This window comes from Acipenser ruthenus, chromosome 43 (assembly GCF_902713425.1).
Source record: "Acipenser ruthenus chromosome 43, fAciRut3.2 maternal haplotype, whole genome shotgun sequence".
Taxonomy (NCBI): domain Eukaryota; kingdom Metazoa; phylum Chordata; class Actinopteri; order Acipenseriformes; family Acipenseridae; genus Acipenser; species Acipenser ruthenus.
The window spans coordinates 3,714,623-3,728,498 of NC_081231.1; the positions used below are offsets into that span (position 1 = coordinate 3,714,623).

At 41.2% G+C, this 13,876-nt stretch overlaps 1 protein-coding gene across 3 annotated transcripts; it reads left to right on the forward strand.

Moving 5' to 3' along the window:
* The first annotated feature begins 209 nt into the window (after nucleotides 1-209).
* LOC117968622 (zinc finger protein 583-like) lies at nucleotides 210-7,872 on the forward strand. Of its 3 annotated transcripts, none has more exons than XM_059012047.1 (3): nucleotides 210-455; nucleotides 2,371-2,494; nucleotides 6,644-7,872. In XM_059012047.1, the coding sequence occupies exon 3, from the start codon at nucleotides 6,658-6,660 to the stop codon at nucleotides 7,570-7,572; it is 915 nt and encodes a 304-aa protein (XP_058868030.1). In that variant the 5' UTR covers nucleotides 210-455; nucleotides 2,371-2,494; nucleotides 6,644-6,657; the 3' UTR covers nucleotides 7,573-7,872. The 3 variants fall into 3 exon arrangements, with proteins under 3 accessions (XP_058868030.1, XP_058868027.1, XP_058868028.1); XM_059012044.1 differs by having other exon boundaries at nucleotides 212-455; nucleotides 6,640-7,872; XM_059012045.1 differs by lacking the exon at nucleotides 210-455 and adding an exon at nucleotides 521-546 and having other exon boundaries at nucleotides 6,640-7,872.
* Nucleotides 7,873-13,876: the final 6,004 nt, after the last annotated feature.

Consider the following 13,876-nt stretch of genomic DNA (forward strand, 5'->3'; position numbering starts at 1 on the left):
GAAACTGCGCCCATGCCTACGCCATTTTGGATCTGTTTGTGACAACGGCGCTCAACTTGAAATAACCCAATACATTTCTAAAAAACATTATCAGAGGTATACCGTTAAAAATAGCAATATCATTGCACAAAACACAGATTATATATCTGAGAAAAACTCGCTGCATCGTTGCTGCTGCCTTCAGTCACAGCGTTCTGTTTGATAATATAGGGCTATACCAACTCCGGCATAGGGAAAGGGGGATGGGGGAGTACTGAATTTAAATAGTATTACTGGAAAGACTATATGCGCTACAAACAGCTTACTTCTGACGTTAAATTTGAAAATATTGTAATTTAATTAAATGATCCCCATTATCACAATTCCCTTTGCGGTCCATTTTAGACGAATTGCCAAAACAATCGCAGCCCCTCCTCCGTTCTGTGGAAGGCAGACCCGTTCAGACACTGAGGGAGGTAAGCGAGTCTCTCTTTAGTTGTAAAATATGTTTTAAAACTACAGAAAGCTGTTATATTGTACTACTTTGAAAGGGCCGGGTTGTTGTGGGTAGGAGCGCATTGTTTTTATGTGTGTGTTGTATTTCTGAAGCGGCGTGGCTGTGGCAGCGCGTTTGTTTTTATTCACATCCCCCAGTTGCAGTCTGCGTGCCACGGGCACAGTGCTGACAGAAGCATTTAGCTGTGTTGTCTTCGGCGGTCTCGCTATTTTTTGTCGTCGGTGTTTTTTTTCTATTCCTGAGACAGCGTGGAAGTTAGAGCCTAGCAATCGGGAATCGGAATTCAGAAGCCGAGATTGCAAATTTTTAAAAACGAGATAAAATATGTTTATTATCAAATAACATGATCACATCACCCCCCCGTCTTGCCCAGCTGCACTGGCTACCTGTAAAGTTCAGGATTATTTTCAAAACTCTCCTGCTCACCTACAATGCCCTTCATCACACAGGTCCTAAGTAGCTCCTCAACCTGCTGACCCGCTATGTCGCTTCCCGCAAGCTGAGGTCCTCCGACTCTGGCCTGCTTGTTATCCCCAAGCAAAAGCGCACCACACTTGGAGAATGCTTGTTTAGCTTCATGGCTCCGACTCTCTGGAACTCTCTCCCAGCTTTGGTGCGTGATGCTCCCCCCGTCGCTCGCTTTAAATCAACTCTCAAGACCCACCTGTTCTCTCTTGCTTTCCATGCTCTTTAACCCTGATATCTGCTATTAGCTGCTGTGTTGCTGCTACTATTTCATGTATTATGCTACTATCATGTATTATGCACTTTCCACTGTATTTAATGTATTATGAAATTTCTTGTTGTTACTGCATCTTGTAAAGCGCTTTGTGATGGTGGTCCACTATGAAAGGTGCAATATAAAATAAAGCTTGATTGATTATTCATATTCCAAAAAGTTATCGCATTGCTTTACACTTACTTGAACACGCATGATAAACTGGCTTTCTGTGCTGCTTAATGTGTTTCAAATAATTTAAAATATACTTTCAATGAAGTGTATCATTGTTGCTTTTACTCGTTTTATTCTGCTGGTATCATTTAAAACACTGAGGGATTCCAAACTCGGGCTGTGGAACATCACACAGTGTTTTTAATATTGCTGCATGAAAGAAACACGTTTTCATAGTAACCATGTATTTGTGTTTTGATACAGGATATCTGGTACCACACGAGGTTAAAATAAATATCAGTTTACAAGCCTTGCTTTCAGATAGTGTTGCACTTCCTTGGTAACCTGGGGGATGAAATTGTCCCCTCCCCTTGAACGGCTTCTTCCACTGTAAACTGTATTCTTGTAATAAGAACATAAAGTTTACAAACGAGAGGAGGCCATTCGGCCCATCTTGCTTGTTTTGTTGTTAATAGCTTATTGATCCCAGAATCTCATCAAGCAGCTTCTTGAAGGATCCCAGGGTGTCAGCTTCAACAACATTACTGGGGAGTTGGTTCCAGACCCACAATTCTCTGTGTAAAAAAGTGCCCCTATTTTCTGTTCTGAATGCTCCTTTATCTAATCTCCATTTGTGACCCCTGGTCCTTGTCTCTTTTTTCAAGTCAAAAAAGTCCCCTGGGTCGACATCATAAATATCTTTTAGAATATTCAGTCTTCTTTGTTCAAGACTGAATAGATTCAATTCTTTTAGCCTGTCTGCATACGACATGCCTTTTAAACCCGGGATAATTCTGGTTGCTCTTCTTTGCACTCTTTCTAAAGCAGCAATATCCTTTTTGTAACGAGGTGACCAGAACTGTTTGTAATCTCATAGTACTGTATACTGTGTAAATTAACAGAAGCAAATAATATATGAATTATATATATTTAAATCCCTGTTCTCCTTGAACTAAACTAACTAATTTCAACACATTTTCAGATTTGGAGTGGCTGCTAACGGCTCTCATCTGAAGAGGAGAAAGGACACATTTACTGACAAGTCGGTCAGAGGGAGTGACTAGACCGCTGGAGCCGTGCTGTAGATCCCACTGACAATACCTGAAGTGAGCGTCTCTTTCTTTTTTCATTCCACTTTTAAATCAGCTTCATACTCTCCTTGCATTGTCTAATTGTAACTGAGTGTGTCAGAACAGTTAATGTGTTATTTGGCAGGATTGTAGTTGTGTGCAATGCTTTGTTTGTTATGACATTTTTGCTTAATATTACAGAAAGAAACGTATCTGAAAGGCTACACGTTTAGCACAAGAATGTGCGTTACAATGCAGTCAATCTCAGTTATTGAGATTAAAAAGGGCTGTTCACTTGCTTTCAATTCATTTTTCAGGAGATCTTTTCCATGACTCATTTGCGACTGTTTCTTAAATCAACAATACTGTGCAAGTTATTGCTCTGCACACAGAGGTGCCTCAAATCAATACTATGCAAGTTATTGCTTTGCACACAGAGGTGCCTCAAATCAATACTGTGCAAGTTATTGCTCTGCACACAGTGGTGCCTCAAATCAATACTGTGCAAGTTATTGCTTTGCACACAGAGGTGCCTCAAATCAATACTATGCAAGTTAATGCTCTGCACACAGAGGTGCCTCAGATCAGTAATGGCAGTAACATTCTAAACAGTTAACCTTGTGTTTAATAAGTAAAAATAGTATAAGGGCAATTCCATAAAAGTGCCATGGCCATGAAAAAAAAGCTGCATTTATCAAAAACATCGTCCTCTATTTTTACTAAAGGGTGTATATTTATGCATGCTGTATTATTATTGTTCTGTTTGTGCCTTTACAGCCATTTAAAGTTACTGTAAAAAAATAAAAACCCGCAGCATTTTCGGAAATCCAACTTCCATACATTTTAGGTATCAATGGTAGGATAAATGTTTTAGTCACACATTTGTTATTGTCACATTTTGATTTGAACTTTTTAAAATGTATGTTATGGAATAACAATCTTGACCCTTTCTAGTAAGTGCCCAGATTAGCGTTCTGGACGTGACTGGTAGTAAGCTTGATGAGATTGCAAAGAAATCACATGTCTTATTAGGGCTGTCAAAATAGCAATCGATTAATTGGGCACACAAAATATAATCATTCTAGTAAATATAGATGATTGTACCACACATTTTATTTTAAGAGCTCCTAGTCCCTTTAACACTTCTGCCTCTGTTATGCTAAAGTTATTTAAAATTGGATAGGAACAGGTCGACATGTGGGGCATGTTGTCCGTGTCCTCCTTTGTAAAAACCTGTGAAAAGTAATCATTTAATATATTTGCTATTTTTTTTCTTCATCTATGATTTTGCCATTTGTGTCTCTTAGACATTTAACTTCTTCTTTGAATGTTCTCTTGCTGTTATAATATTGGAAAAACATTTTGGAATTGGTTTTAGCCCCCATAGCAATATTGGTTTCTGTCTCACTCTTGGCCTTTCTAACTTACTTTTTGACTTGTGTTTGCAGTTCCAAGTACTTTGTTTTCGGTCCCTTTTAAACACTCTGAAAAGTGCCTTTTTTGCTGAATATTTTTTTTAATTGATCTTTAATTGAACGCAGTAGGGATTCAAGGAAATGCATACACATGGATTAGAGAGTGGTTAACATGTAGAAAACAGAAAGTACTGATTAGAGGAGAAACCTCAAAATGGAGCGAGGTAACCAGTGGTGTACCACAGGGATCAGTATTAGGTCCTCTGCTATTCCTAATCTACATTAATGGTTTAGATTCTGGTATAGTAAGCAAACTCGTTAAATTTCCAGACGACACAAAAATAGGAGGAGTGGCAAACACTGTTGCAGTAGCAAAGGTCATTCAAAATGATCTAGACAACATTCAGAACTGGGCAGACACATGGCAAATGACATTTAATAGAGAAAAGTGTAAAGTATTGCATGCAGTCAATAAAAATGTGCATTATAAATATCATATGGGAGATAGTGAAATTGAAGAAGGGAACTATGAAAAAGACCTAGGAGTTTATGTTGACTCAGAAATGTCTTCATCTAGACAATGTGGGGAAGCTATAAAAAAAGGCCAACAAGATACTCGGATATATTGTGAGAAGTGTTGAATTTAAATCAAGAGAAGTAATGTTAAAACTCTACAATGCATTAGTAAGACCTCACCTAGAATATTGTGTTCAGTTCTGGTCACCTCGTTACAAAAAGGATATTGCTGCTCTAGAAAGAGTGCAAAGAAGAGCAACCAGAATTATCCCGGGTTTAAAAGGCATGTCGTATGCAGACAGGCTAAAAGAATTGAATCATTCAGTCCTGAACAAAGAAGACTACACGGCGATCTGATTCAAACATTCAAAATCCTAAAAGGTATAGACAATGTCAACCCGGGGGACTTCTTTGACCTGAAAAAAGAAACATGGACCAGGGGTCACAAATGGAGATTAGATAAAGGGGCACTCAGAACAGAAAATAGGAGGCACTTTTTTACACAGAGAATTGTGAGGGTCTGGAACCAACTCCCCAGTAACGTTGTTGAAGCTGACACCCTGTGATCCTTCAAGAAGCTGCTTGATGAGATTCTGGGATCGATAAGCTACTAACAACTAAACGAGCAAGATGGGCTGAATGGCCTCCTCTCGTTTGTAAACTTTCTTATGTTCTTATTAAACCATTTTGGCCATTTTGTTTTAGATTTAGATTTGTCTACTTTTGGGATGTAATTGTTTTGTGTCTCAAGTACTTTTTCTGTGGATGTTTTCTCTATTTTACACCAATCTACTTCTGTTAGTCTCTTGTTTCATACCTTCTGTTAGTCTCTGTTTCATACCTTCTGTTAGTCTCTGTTTCATACCTTCATAGTTTGATTTTCTAAAATTTTAAACCTTAGCTTTAGTCATTACTTTTGGGGTTTTAAAAAACACTTCAAGTGAGACCATGTTGTGGTTTGAGTTTGCCAATGGCTCTCTGACCTCTGTTTTAGTTATTCTGTCTTCGTTATTTGAAAAGACTAAATCAAGGCATGCTTCCCCTCTAGTCGGTGCCTTGATAAATTGCGTTAGGAATTTATACCCTCGCTCATGACTCCTAGGTTAATGAGCACATCCGGTCCACCAATCCTCAGAAGCCACACCGTTTACCATGGAGGTCATTAAGTTTGGGTACTGTAGCTCCGCTTCCTTCCTAAATGACCAACTTCCACCTACCTTAAGGAATAAATTGTCATGCCATTTAGTTAAGGGTACTCTGTTCCTTTTACCCAGTGTCCTCACAGATCGGGAGGGAGATCTAACACCAAGAATCATTCGATCTCTTTCACACATACACACACAATACTCATACACGATCACCAGTCCTCAGTGAGTGCAGTAGTGCTCGTGGTGAATATACAATTTATCATGCTCTGGTGCAGTGATGTCCCAGGTACGTGCTGGCCTCTGGTGACCGCTCCGGAACGTGTTAGCCATCTAATAACAAGAAGTAACAATTAAACAAACAAACAAAACGCTTGCGATACAATAATACCGGTCCTTCCGGCTTCAGTGCTTTAACAAAAACGAAGGAACAGATTATGTCGCTTCGTCCCCTATTTGTACCGTCGCACATGACCCCTTGGTAAACGATTGCAGCCGCTCCTTCAATCCGTGGATGCCACATCGTTTCCCGTCCGGGTCAATGATTTAGTGCACCGTAGCTTTGTCCCCTTTCTAGATGGCCGACTTCCACCTAACCCTGGGAATGAATTGTCGGGCCATCCAGTCCAGGGTACTCTGTTCCTTTTACACTGCACCCTCTCAGGTCGGGAGGGTGATCTAACACTAAGAATCATTCGATCTCTGTCATAGCGGTACAATCATCGATATTTATTCAAACGATTATATTTTATGTGCCCAATTAATAGATTGCTATTTTGGGGCTTAACTGACAGCCCTGCCTTGAAGTAGAAACACACAAGTTGATTTAAACACTTCCGCCTCTGTGTTTTGGGAGGGGAAATGTCTTCACACAAGGGGGTGGTCGATATGACGTCATTGGGCATGCACTACAATTCAAGGGCTAAGTGCGCGCATACTGGGCCAAAGCCAGCCTAGGGCTGTGCTCAAGTGTAAATGGGGGTTCAAATGATAAGAATCTTTGAATCTGATCGAACCTAGCCAGTTCAGGACTGAGTTGTAAGTGTAAACACAACAAAAGAGAACAGATCATAATACTTCATTTCATTTCATTTTCTTATTTCAGGAAGGCCAAGGAATAAAGATGGAATCTGTTTACATTAAACAGGAGGAGGTTCAGGAATTGGTACCTGTCTGCATTAAACAGGAGATGCCTGAACTGGAGCCTGTTCACATTAAAGAAGAGGAGACTGAACTGGAGCCTGTTCACATTAAAGAAGAGGAGACTGAACTGGATCCTGTCCACATTCAAGAGACTGAATTGGATCCTGTCCACATTAAAGAAGAAGAGACTGAACTGGAGTCTGTCCACATTAAAGAAGAGACTGAACTGGATCCTGTCCACATTCAAGAGACTGAATTGGATCCTGTCCACATTAAAGAAGAAGAGACTGAACTGGAGTCTGTCCACATTAAAGAAGAAGAGACTGAACTGGATCCTGTCCACATTAAAGAAGAAACTGAACTGGAGCCTGTCCACATTAAAGAGGAGTCTATTGACTTGTTGTTTAAGGATTCAGAAAACATATCCCGGCCAAAGATATCACATCAATGTACTGAATGTGGAAAGAGCTTCAGTAAGTTAGGAAACCTAGAAAGACACCAGAGAATTCACAGTGGAGAGAAGCCATATCACTGTACTGAATGTAGGAAGAGCTTCAGTCGGTTAGGAGATCTAAAAATACACCAGAGAATTCACAGTGGAGAGAAGCCATATCACTGTACTCAATGTGGGAAGAGCTTCAGTCAGTTTGGAAGCCTAAAAAGACACCAGCGAATTCACACTGGAGAGAAGCCATATCACTGTAATGAATGTGGAAAGGGTCTTGGTCGGTTATTAAGCTTAAAAATACACCAGCGAATTCACACTGGAGTCAGCCTCCCTCCCTCCCAGTCCCTTACCTCTACACCCTGCTTGTTTGTGTGTGTGGGGAGCTGTCTGATTCCTTGTCTCTCTCTCTCTCACCCTGCTGTAAATGAAGGGGTTCCCCAGGAGTGAGAGCCAGTCAGAATCCAGAGACACTGAGAAGGGAAGTGTGTCAAACTGAAGGAGACAGACCCATTCTTTCAGAATGAACTGGAGAGCCCTGGGATTCAGCGCCACTCCTGCCCCTGAATTGGAAATTAATCTCACTCATCATGCTGTGAGGATTTAGGACAGAGTTACAGGGTCATTCTGCTTAGAAGGGACACATTGGAAATAAATGCCAAGATTTTTTTCTACACACTTATAAGTGTGATATGAACCCAACACATTAAACAAAGCTGCCAATAAAATATGATATTTTTTTAAATGTAATTTGAGCTATATATGGCATTATTGTACCATTGTCAGTGAGAACAGTATACGATACAGAAGTGAATTGTTTAAAATAAACTAAAACTAAGAATATCAGCTAGCAGCTCTGCACACACTAGAATCAACCATCAAAGACTAGCAGCTCTGCACACACTAGAATCAACCATCACAGACCAGCAGCTCTGCACACACTAGAATCAACCATCACAGACTAGCAGCTCTGCACACACTAGAATCAACCATCAAAGACTAGCAGCTGTGCACACACTAGAATCAACCATCAGACTAGCAGCTCTGCACACACTAGAATCAACCATCAAAGACTAGCAGTCAGCTCTGCACACACTAGAATCAACCATCAAAGACTAGCAGCTCTGCACACACTAGAATCAACCATCAAAGACTAGCAGTCAGCTCTGCACACACTAGAATCAACCATCACAGACTAGCAGCTCTGCACACACTAGAATCAACCATCAAAGACTAGCAGCTGTGCACACACTAGAATCAACCATCACAGACTAGCAGCTCTGCACACACTAGAATCAACCATCACAGACTAGCAGCTCTGCACACACTAGAATCAACCATCAAAGACTAGCAGCTCTGCACACACTAGAATCAACCATTAAAGACTAGCAGCTGTGCACACACTAGAATCAACCATCAGACTAGCAGCTCTGCACACACTAGAATCAACCATCACAGACTAGCAGCTCTGCACACACTAGAATCAACCATCACAGACTAGCAGCTCTGCACACACTAGAATCAACCATCAAAGACTAGCAGCTCTGCACACACTAGAATCAACCATTAAAGACTAGCAGCTGTGCACACACTAGAATCAACCATCAGACTAGCAGCTCTGCACACACTAGAATCAACCATCACAGACTAGCAGCTCTGCACACACTAGAATCAACCATCACAGACTAGCAGCTCTGCACACACTAGAATCAACCATTAAAGACTAGCAGCTCTGCACACACTAGAATCAACCATCAAAGACTAGCAGTCAGACTCTGCACACACTAGAATCAACCATCAAAGACTAGCAGCTCTGCACACACTAGAATCAACCATCAAAGACTAGCAGCTGTGCACACACTAGAATCAACCATCACAGACTAGCAGCTCTGCACACACTAGAATCAACCATCAAAGACTAGCAGTCAGCTCTGCACACACTAGAATCAACCATCACAGACTAGCAGCTCTGCACACACTAGAATCAACCATCACAGACTAGCAGCTCTGCACACACTAGAATCAACCATCAAAGACTAGCAGCTGTGCACACACTAGAATCAACCATCAGACTAGCAGCTCTGCACACACTAGAATCAACCATCAAAGACTAGCAGTCAGACTCTGCACACACTAGAATCAACCATCAAAGACTAGCAGCTCTGCACACACTAGAATCAACCATCAAAGACTAGCAGCTGTGCACACACTAGAATCAACCATCACAGACTAGCAGCTCTGCACACACTAGAATCAACCATCAAAGACTAGCAGTCAGCTCTGCACACACTAGAATCAACCATCACAGACTAGCAGCTCTGCACACACTAGAATCAACCATCACAGACTAGCAGCTCTGCACACACTAGAATCAACCATCAAAGACTAGCAGCTGTGCACACACTAGAATCATCCATCAAAGACTAGCAGCTTTGCACACACACTAGAATCAATCATCACAGACTAACAGCTCTGCACACACTAGAATCAATCATCACAGACTAGCAGCTCTGCACACACAAGAATCAACCATCAAAGACTAGCAGTCAGCTCTGCACACTCCTATAACACTGCATGAGATCAAAGAACAACCACATACACGCAAAGTGATGTGTGGTTGCAAACCTCTATAAGAGTCTGTGTGGTTAAAGACAAGGGCTTGTAGGGAAATAAGCATCACAGAGGCTTTTATTTTTGACTTGTTTGTCAAACAGCGAGATAGAGATAACGTACATTTTCTTTACTTTTTTTGTTTTAAACAACTTCACTGGTTTCAATATATCCACACACTAAATCGCAGAGTCAGCTCTGAACATGGCATTCTTTATATTCCCTTGTGTGATCAAGTGGAAATCTGCTCTGCAGCGCACTCCATCACCCACACAGCTCCCTTACCTGGAGACCGCAGGACAATTGTTGTACAAAGGCTGTTTTATCAGTCACTGTTGTGGATTAAAATAGTATTGGTTTTAAGAATAAATAATTAAACTCACATGGGGAGGTGTCGGGTTGCGGGTCTTCCTATGCTGTAAACCTGGACTTCATGGAGACGGGCAGAACGCAGCTCTCGCTATTCCTTATCCAATGCTGCCATCGTGTGGCCATTTAGTAGAACTGTTGGTTCTATTAATACCCCCCATTTTTTAATTTTTTTTAAAAATCTGAACACAGCTCAGTTGCCCTTTGAAATGACTCGGTTTAACCTTAACCCCTGTACAAAAATAGGCATTTCAGATACATTTTTAAAATATAGCAAAAAATATATTTACAGGATACCCAGGAGAGTACTGTGTATAAATAATAACGTTTTCTGTAATTGCTCTTATTTGAAATCATTCTCATGCATTTATCATGCTGACTACGTGTTCTTACTGGACTCATAAGCAAATAGTTGCTATCAGGTTTAACTGCTCTTAGTCGAATTCGATCTTATCTGTATTGTGATATTCTGTAATGTGATATTTTATAATGTGATACTTTCTACTGTGATAACTTCACTCTGGATAAGGACATAAATGAAGACCTTGGGACAGCCTGGAGAGACATCTGAGAGGTAGAAAGAGACCCCAGTGAGGCTGGCAAGGGTTAGCTACCCTTGTAGGCAGTATCCAGCTCTGTGTTTACAGGATGCTGGAGACACCCGCCCAAGGCTTCTAAGAAATTAAAGAGAAAAGAGGAAGATGACTCAAAGTTGGACACGGAAATGGATATGAGTATGGAGAGTACTTCACAAAAGACTAGTTCAAGATCTGAAGTTAGCAAAGACATGGAACTCCAGGTTTGTGTCTGTGAACCTCAGGTTTGTGAAAAGAACCTCAACGGGCACAAGCCTGGAGTTAAATGGCCAAGAGCTTGTGAGAAAACTGCATGGGACACAGTAAACACAGATCTCTGCTTTGCGTTGGAAAGGTTAAGTGGAACAGTTGAAAAGAAGCTGGATAAATTTTGGGACATCATCTATGCATATGGAAGTGAGAGGTTTGGAGTTGAAAAAAGGAAGGAAAAAGTACAAACTATTCCTGGAAAGTCTAGACGGCAGCAGGAGATTGAACGCTTAGTTAGAGTAAGGAGACAACTGAGGAAGCAATGGAGAAGAGCAGAACAAAGTCAGAAGGAGGGACTCAATCTTTTACAAAGGGTCATAAACGATAAACTTGCAACATTGCAGAGCTGAGCGCCTACGGAAACGCTATAAAAATAAGGAGCGTGCGAGAACCAGCTTTTATAAAGACCCATTCAAATTTGTAAAGAAGTTATTCACCAGTGAGAAGAATGGCACGCTAAAAGCATCTAAGTTCGAGCTGGAGAGATATTTGGAGGAAACACATACTGATTTAAAAATGCAGGAGCCTATGTCAATTCCTTCAGATATCCCACCTATCAATCCACCAGAATACCAAATGGAGGACTGTGCACCTAAGTGGAAAGAAGTAGAGCAAGCGGTGAAAAAAGCAAGGGCTTCATCATCTCCAGGGCCTAATGGAGTTCCGTACAGAGTGTACAAGAGTGCTTCAGGAGTTCTACGAATCCTGTGGAAATTGATGAAAGTGGCATGGGAAAAACAGGTTGTACCAAGAGCATGTCGCCGAGCAGGTGGAGTCTTTATACCTAAAGAAAAAGATTCTACAAGCATCAGTCAGTTTCACCATATTTCCCTATTAAACGTAGAAGGCAAGATTTTCTTCAGCTTGTTGCTCAGAGATTGTCAACTTACCTATTAAAGAACTGCTTCATTGACACTTCAATACAAAAAGCGGGCATTCCAGGTTTCCCAGGATGCTTAGAACACATCAATGTGATCTGGCAACAAATTCAATCAGCTAAAAAGGAGAGGAAAGAGCTCCATGTGACATTCCTGGATTTGGCTAATGCATACGATTCAGTGCCACATGAACTTCTTTGGGCAGCATTTGATTTTTTCAGTGTACTGATGACAGTAACAAATTTAGTGAAAGCCTACTTGAGATTGCAATTTAGTTTTTCAACTTCAGAATTCAGCACTACACGGCAATGCCTAGAAGTTGGAATAATGGCAGGATGCACCATTTCTCCACTGGCTTTTACCATGGCACTGGAAGTAATTATTAGGGCATCAAAATAGGTAGTAGGAGGAGAGTGCTTGGCATACATGGATGACATGACAATCATACTGTTGACTACAACAGTAGCCTGCACTAATCGGTTATTGGGCAAATTAACCAATAACTTTGAATGGGCACGAATGCAATTCAAGCCCACTAAATCAAGGAGCATCTCTATAATTAAAGGTAAAGTAGTAGATAACATTTTCTACATTAATTCTTTGCGGTCCATTTATTCAGCGCCAATTTATTTTCATACGCGCAGTTTATTTTAGACGTGCTGTTTTAAAAGTATTTTTTTCACAGTAAAACAGGTTTAAACTGCATATCAACAGGACAAATAACTCGTAATAATAGAACATACTGATAAATCATCTTCTGATCACTCGTTTTATCACCAAACTCCTCAATAATGCGATCCAAGTCATTATTTTATTACTATAACATCTCAAAAAGCTCTGCAAATGTATATGATATTCTCTGAGCTCTGGATGCGGAAGCTATCTTGTTTGTTTATGTCCGTGTTATCTATGTGGTGTCGGGTCTATCAGTATTCATGAGATATGCCCCCTTTTTTCAGCTTCTCAGCTTCTATCGGTCTCACTCGGCCATTGAATGGTTTTCTCTGCTTTTTCCGGAGAAAAAACGACTAGAGACTTGTTTTTTGCATCTTTTTGATGATGTCATTGGACCAGAAAGGGAAAATTGCGATATCGGACCAGGTCCGACATAGGACCGCAAAGGGTTAATGGTGAGGCAATACCAACAGTGTCTTAGAAGCCAGTGAAAAATCTTGGGAGATGGTTCAACGGGGATCTAAAGGACACAGTTCGTGTGGGAGAAGTTAGACAACAAGCAGAGTAAGGGTTGAAGAGCATAGACAGCAAGGCTTTACCAGCCAAACTGAAACTGGTGCTTTCAGTTTAGTCTACTGCCGAGGCTGCTGTGGCCACTGACTGTGTACGAGGTTTCTCTGACAACAGTAGAGAAACTGGAAGCTTTAATCAGTTCATACATCAGAAAATGGTTGGGAGTTCCACGCTGCCTCAGCAGAGTGGGACTTTATGGTAAAGGAATACAGCAGCTACCAGTCTCTGCTCTAACCGAGGAGTTTAAGTGCGCCAAGGTCCGACTGGAAATGACATTAGTATAGTCACGCGACAAATGCGTAAGGGAGGCAGCACCTGTGTTGAAAACTGGAAGTGGACAGCAAAGAAAGCTGTGGAAGAGGCAAAGGCTGCCCTTTGAATTGGTGATATCATGGGGCAAGTTCAGCATGGAAGAGTGGGTCTCAGTTCAGCTCCTCCTACATGGCACAAGGCATTTCCCCGGCCAAGCAGGGAGAATGGATGAGATGGGAGAGTGTGGAACAACGCAAGATTGGCTGGCAAGACCTATGGACAATAGAACAGAGCAGGATCAGTTTCCTTACCAGGTCAACATATGATGTTCTCCCATCACCACAGAACCTAAACCTCTAAGTAGGAGAGGATCCCTCACCTTGCATTGCTGATAGAAGCGAAGGAGTGGCTGCATGTTGGTAAAATTTGTAGGAGGAATTTTCAAAGCGGGAATGTGGCACAAAGTCACCCAACAGATGGACAGTCTCAGTGTCAGCAAAGATCTTCTGTATACACAAGATAGTCAACTCGCCATTTTCTCCGTCCCCGCCG

Bases quoted from the DNA above. Each gene is read 5' to 3' on its own strand.
- LOC117968622 (XM_059012047.1), top strand. From the start codon at position 6,658: ATGGAATCTGTTTACATTAAACAGGAGGAGGTTCAGGAATTGGTACCT.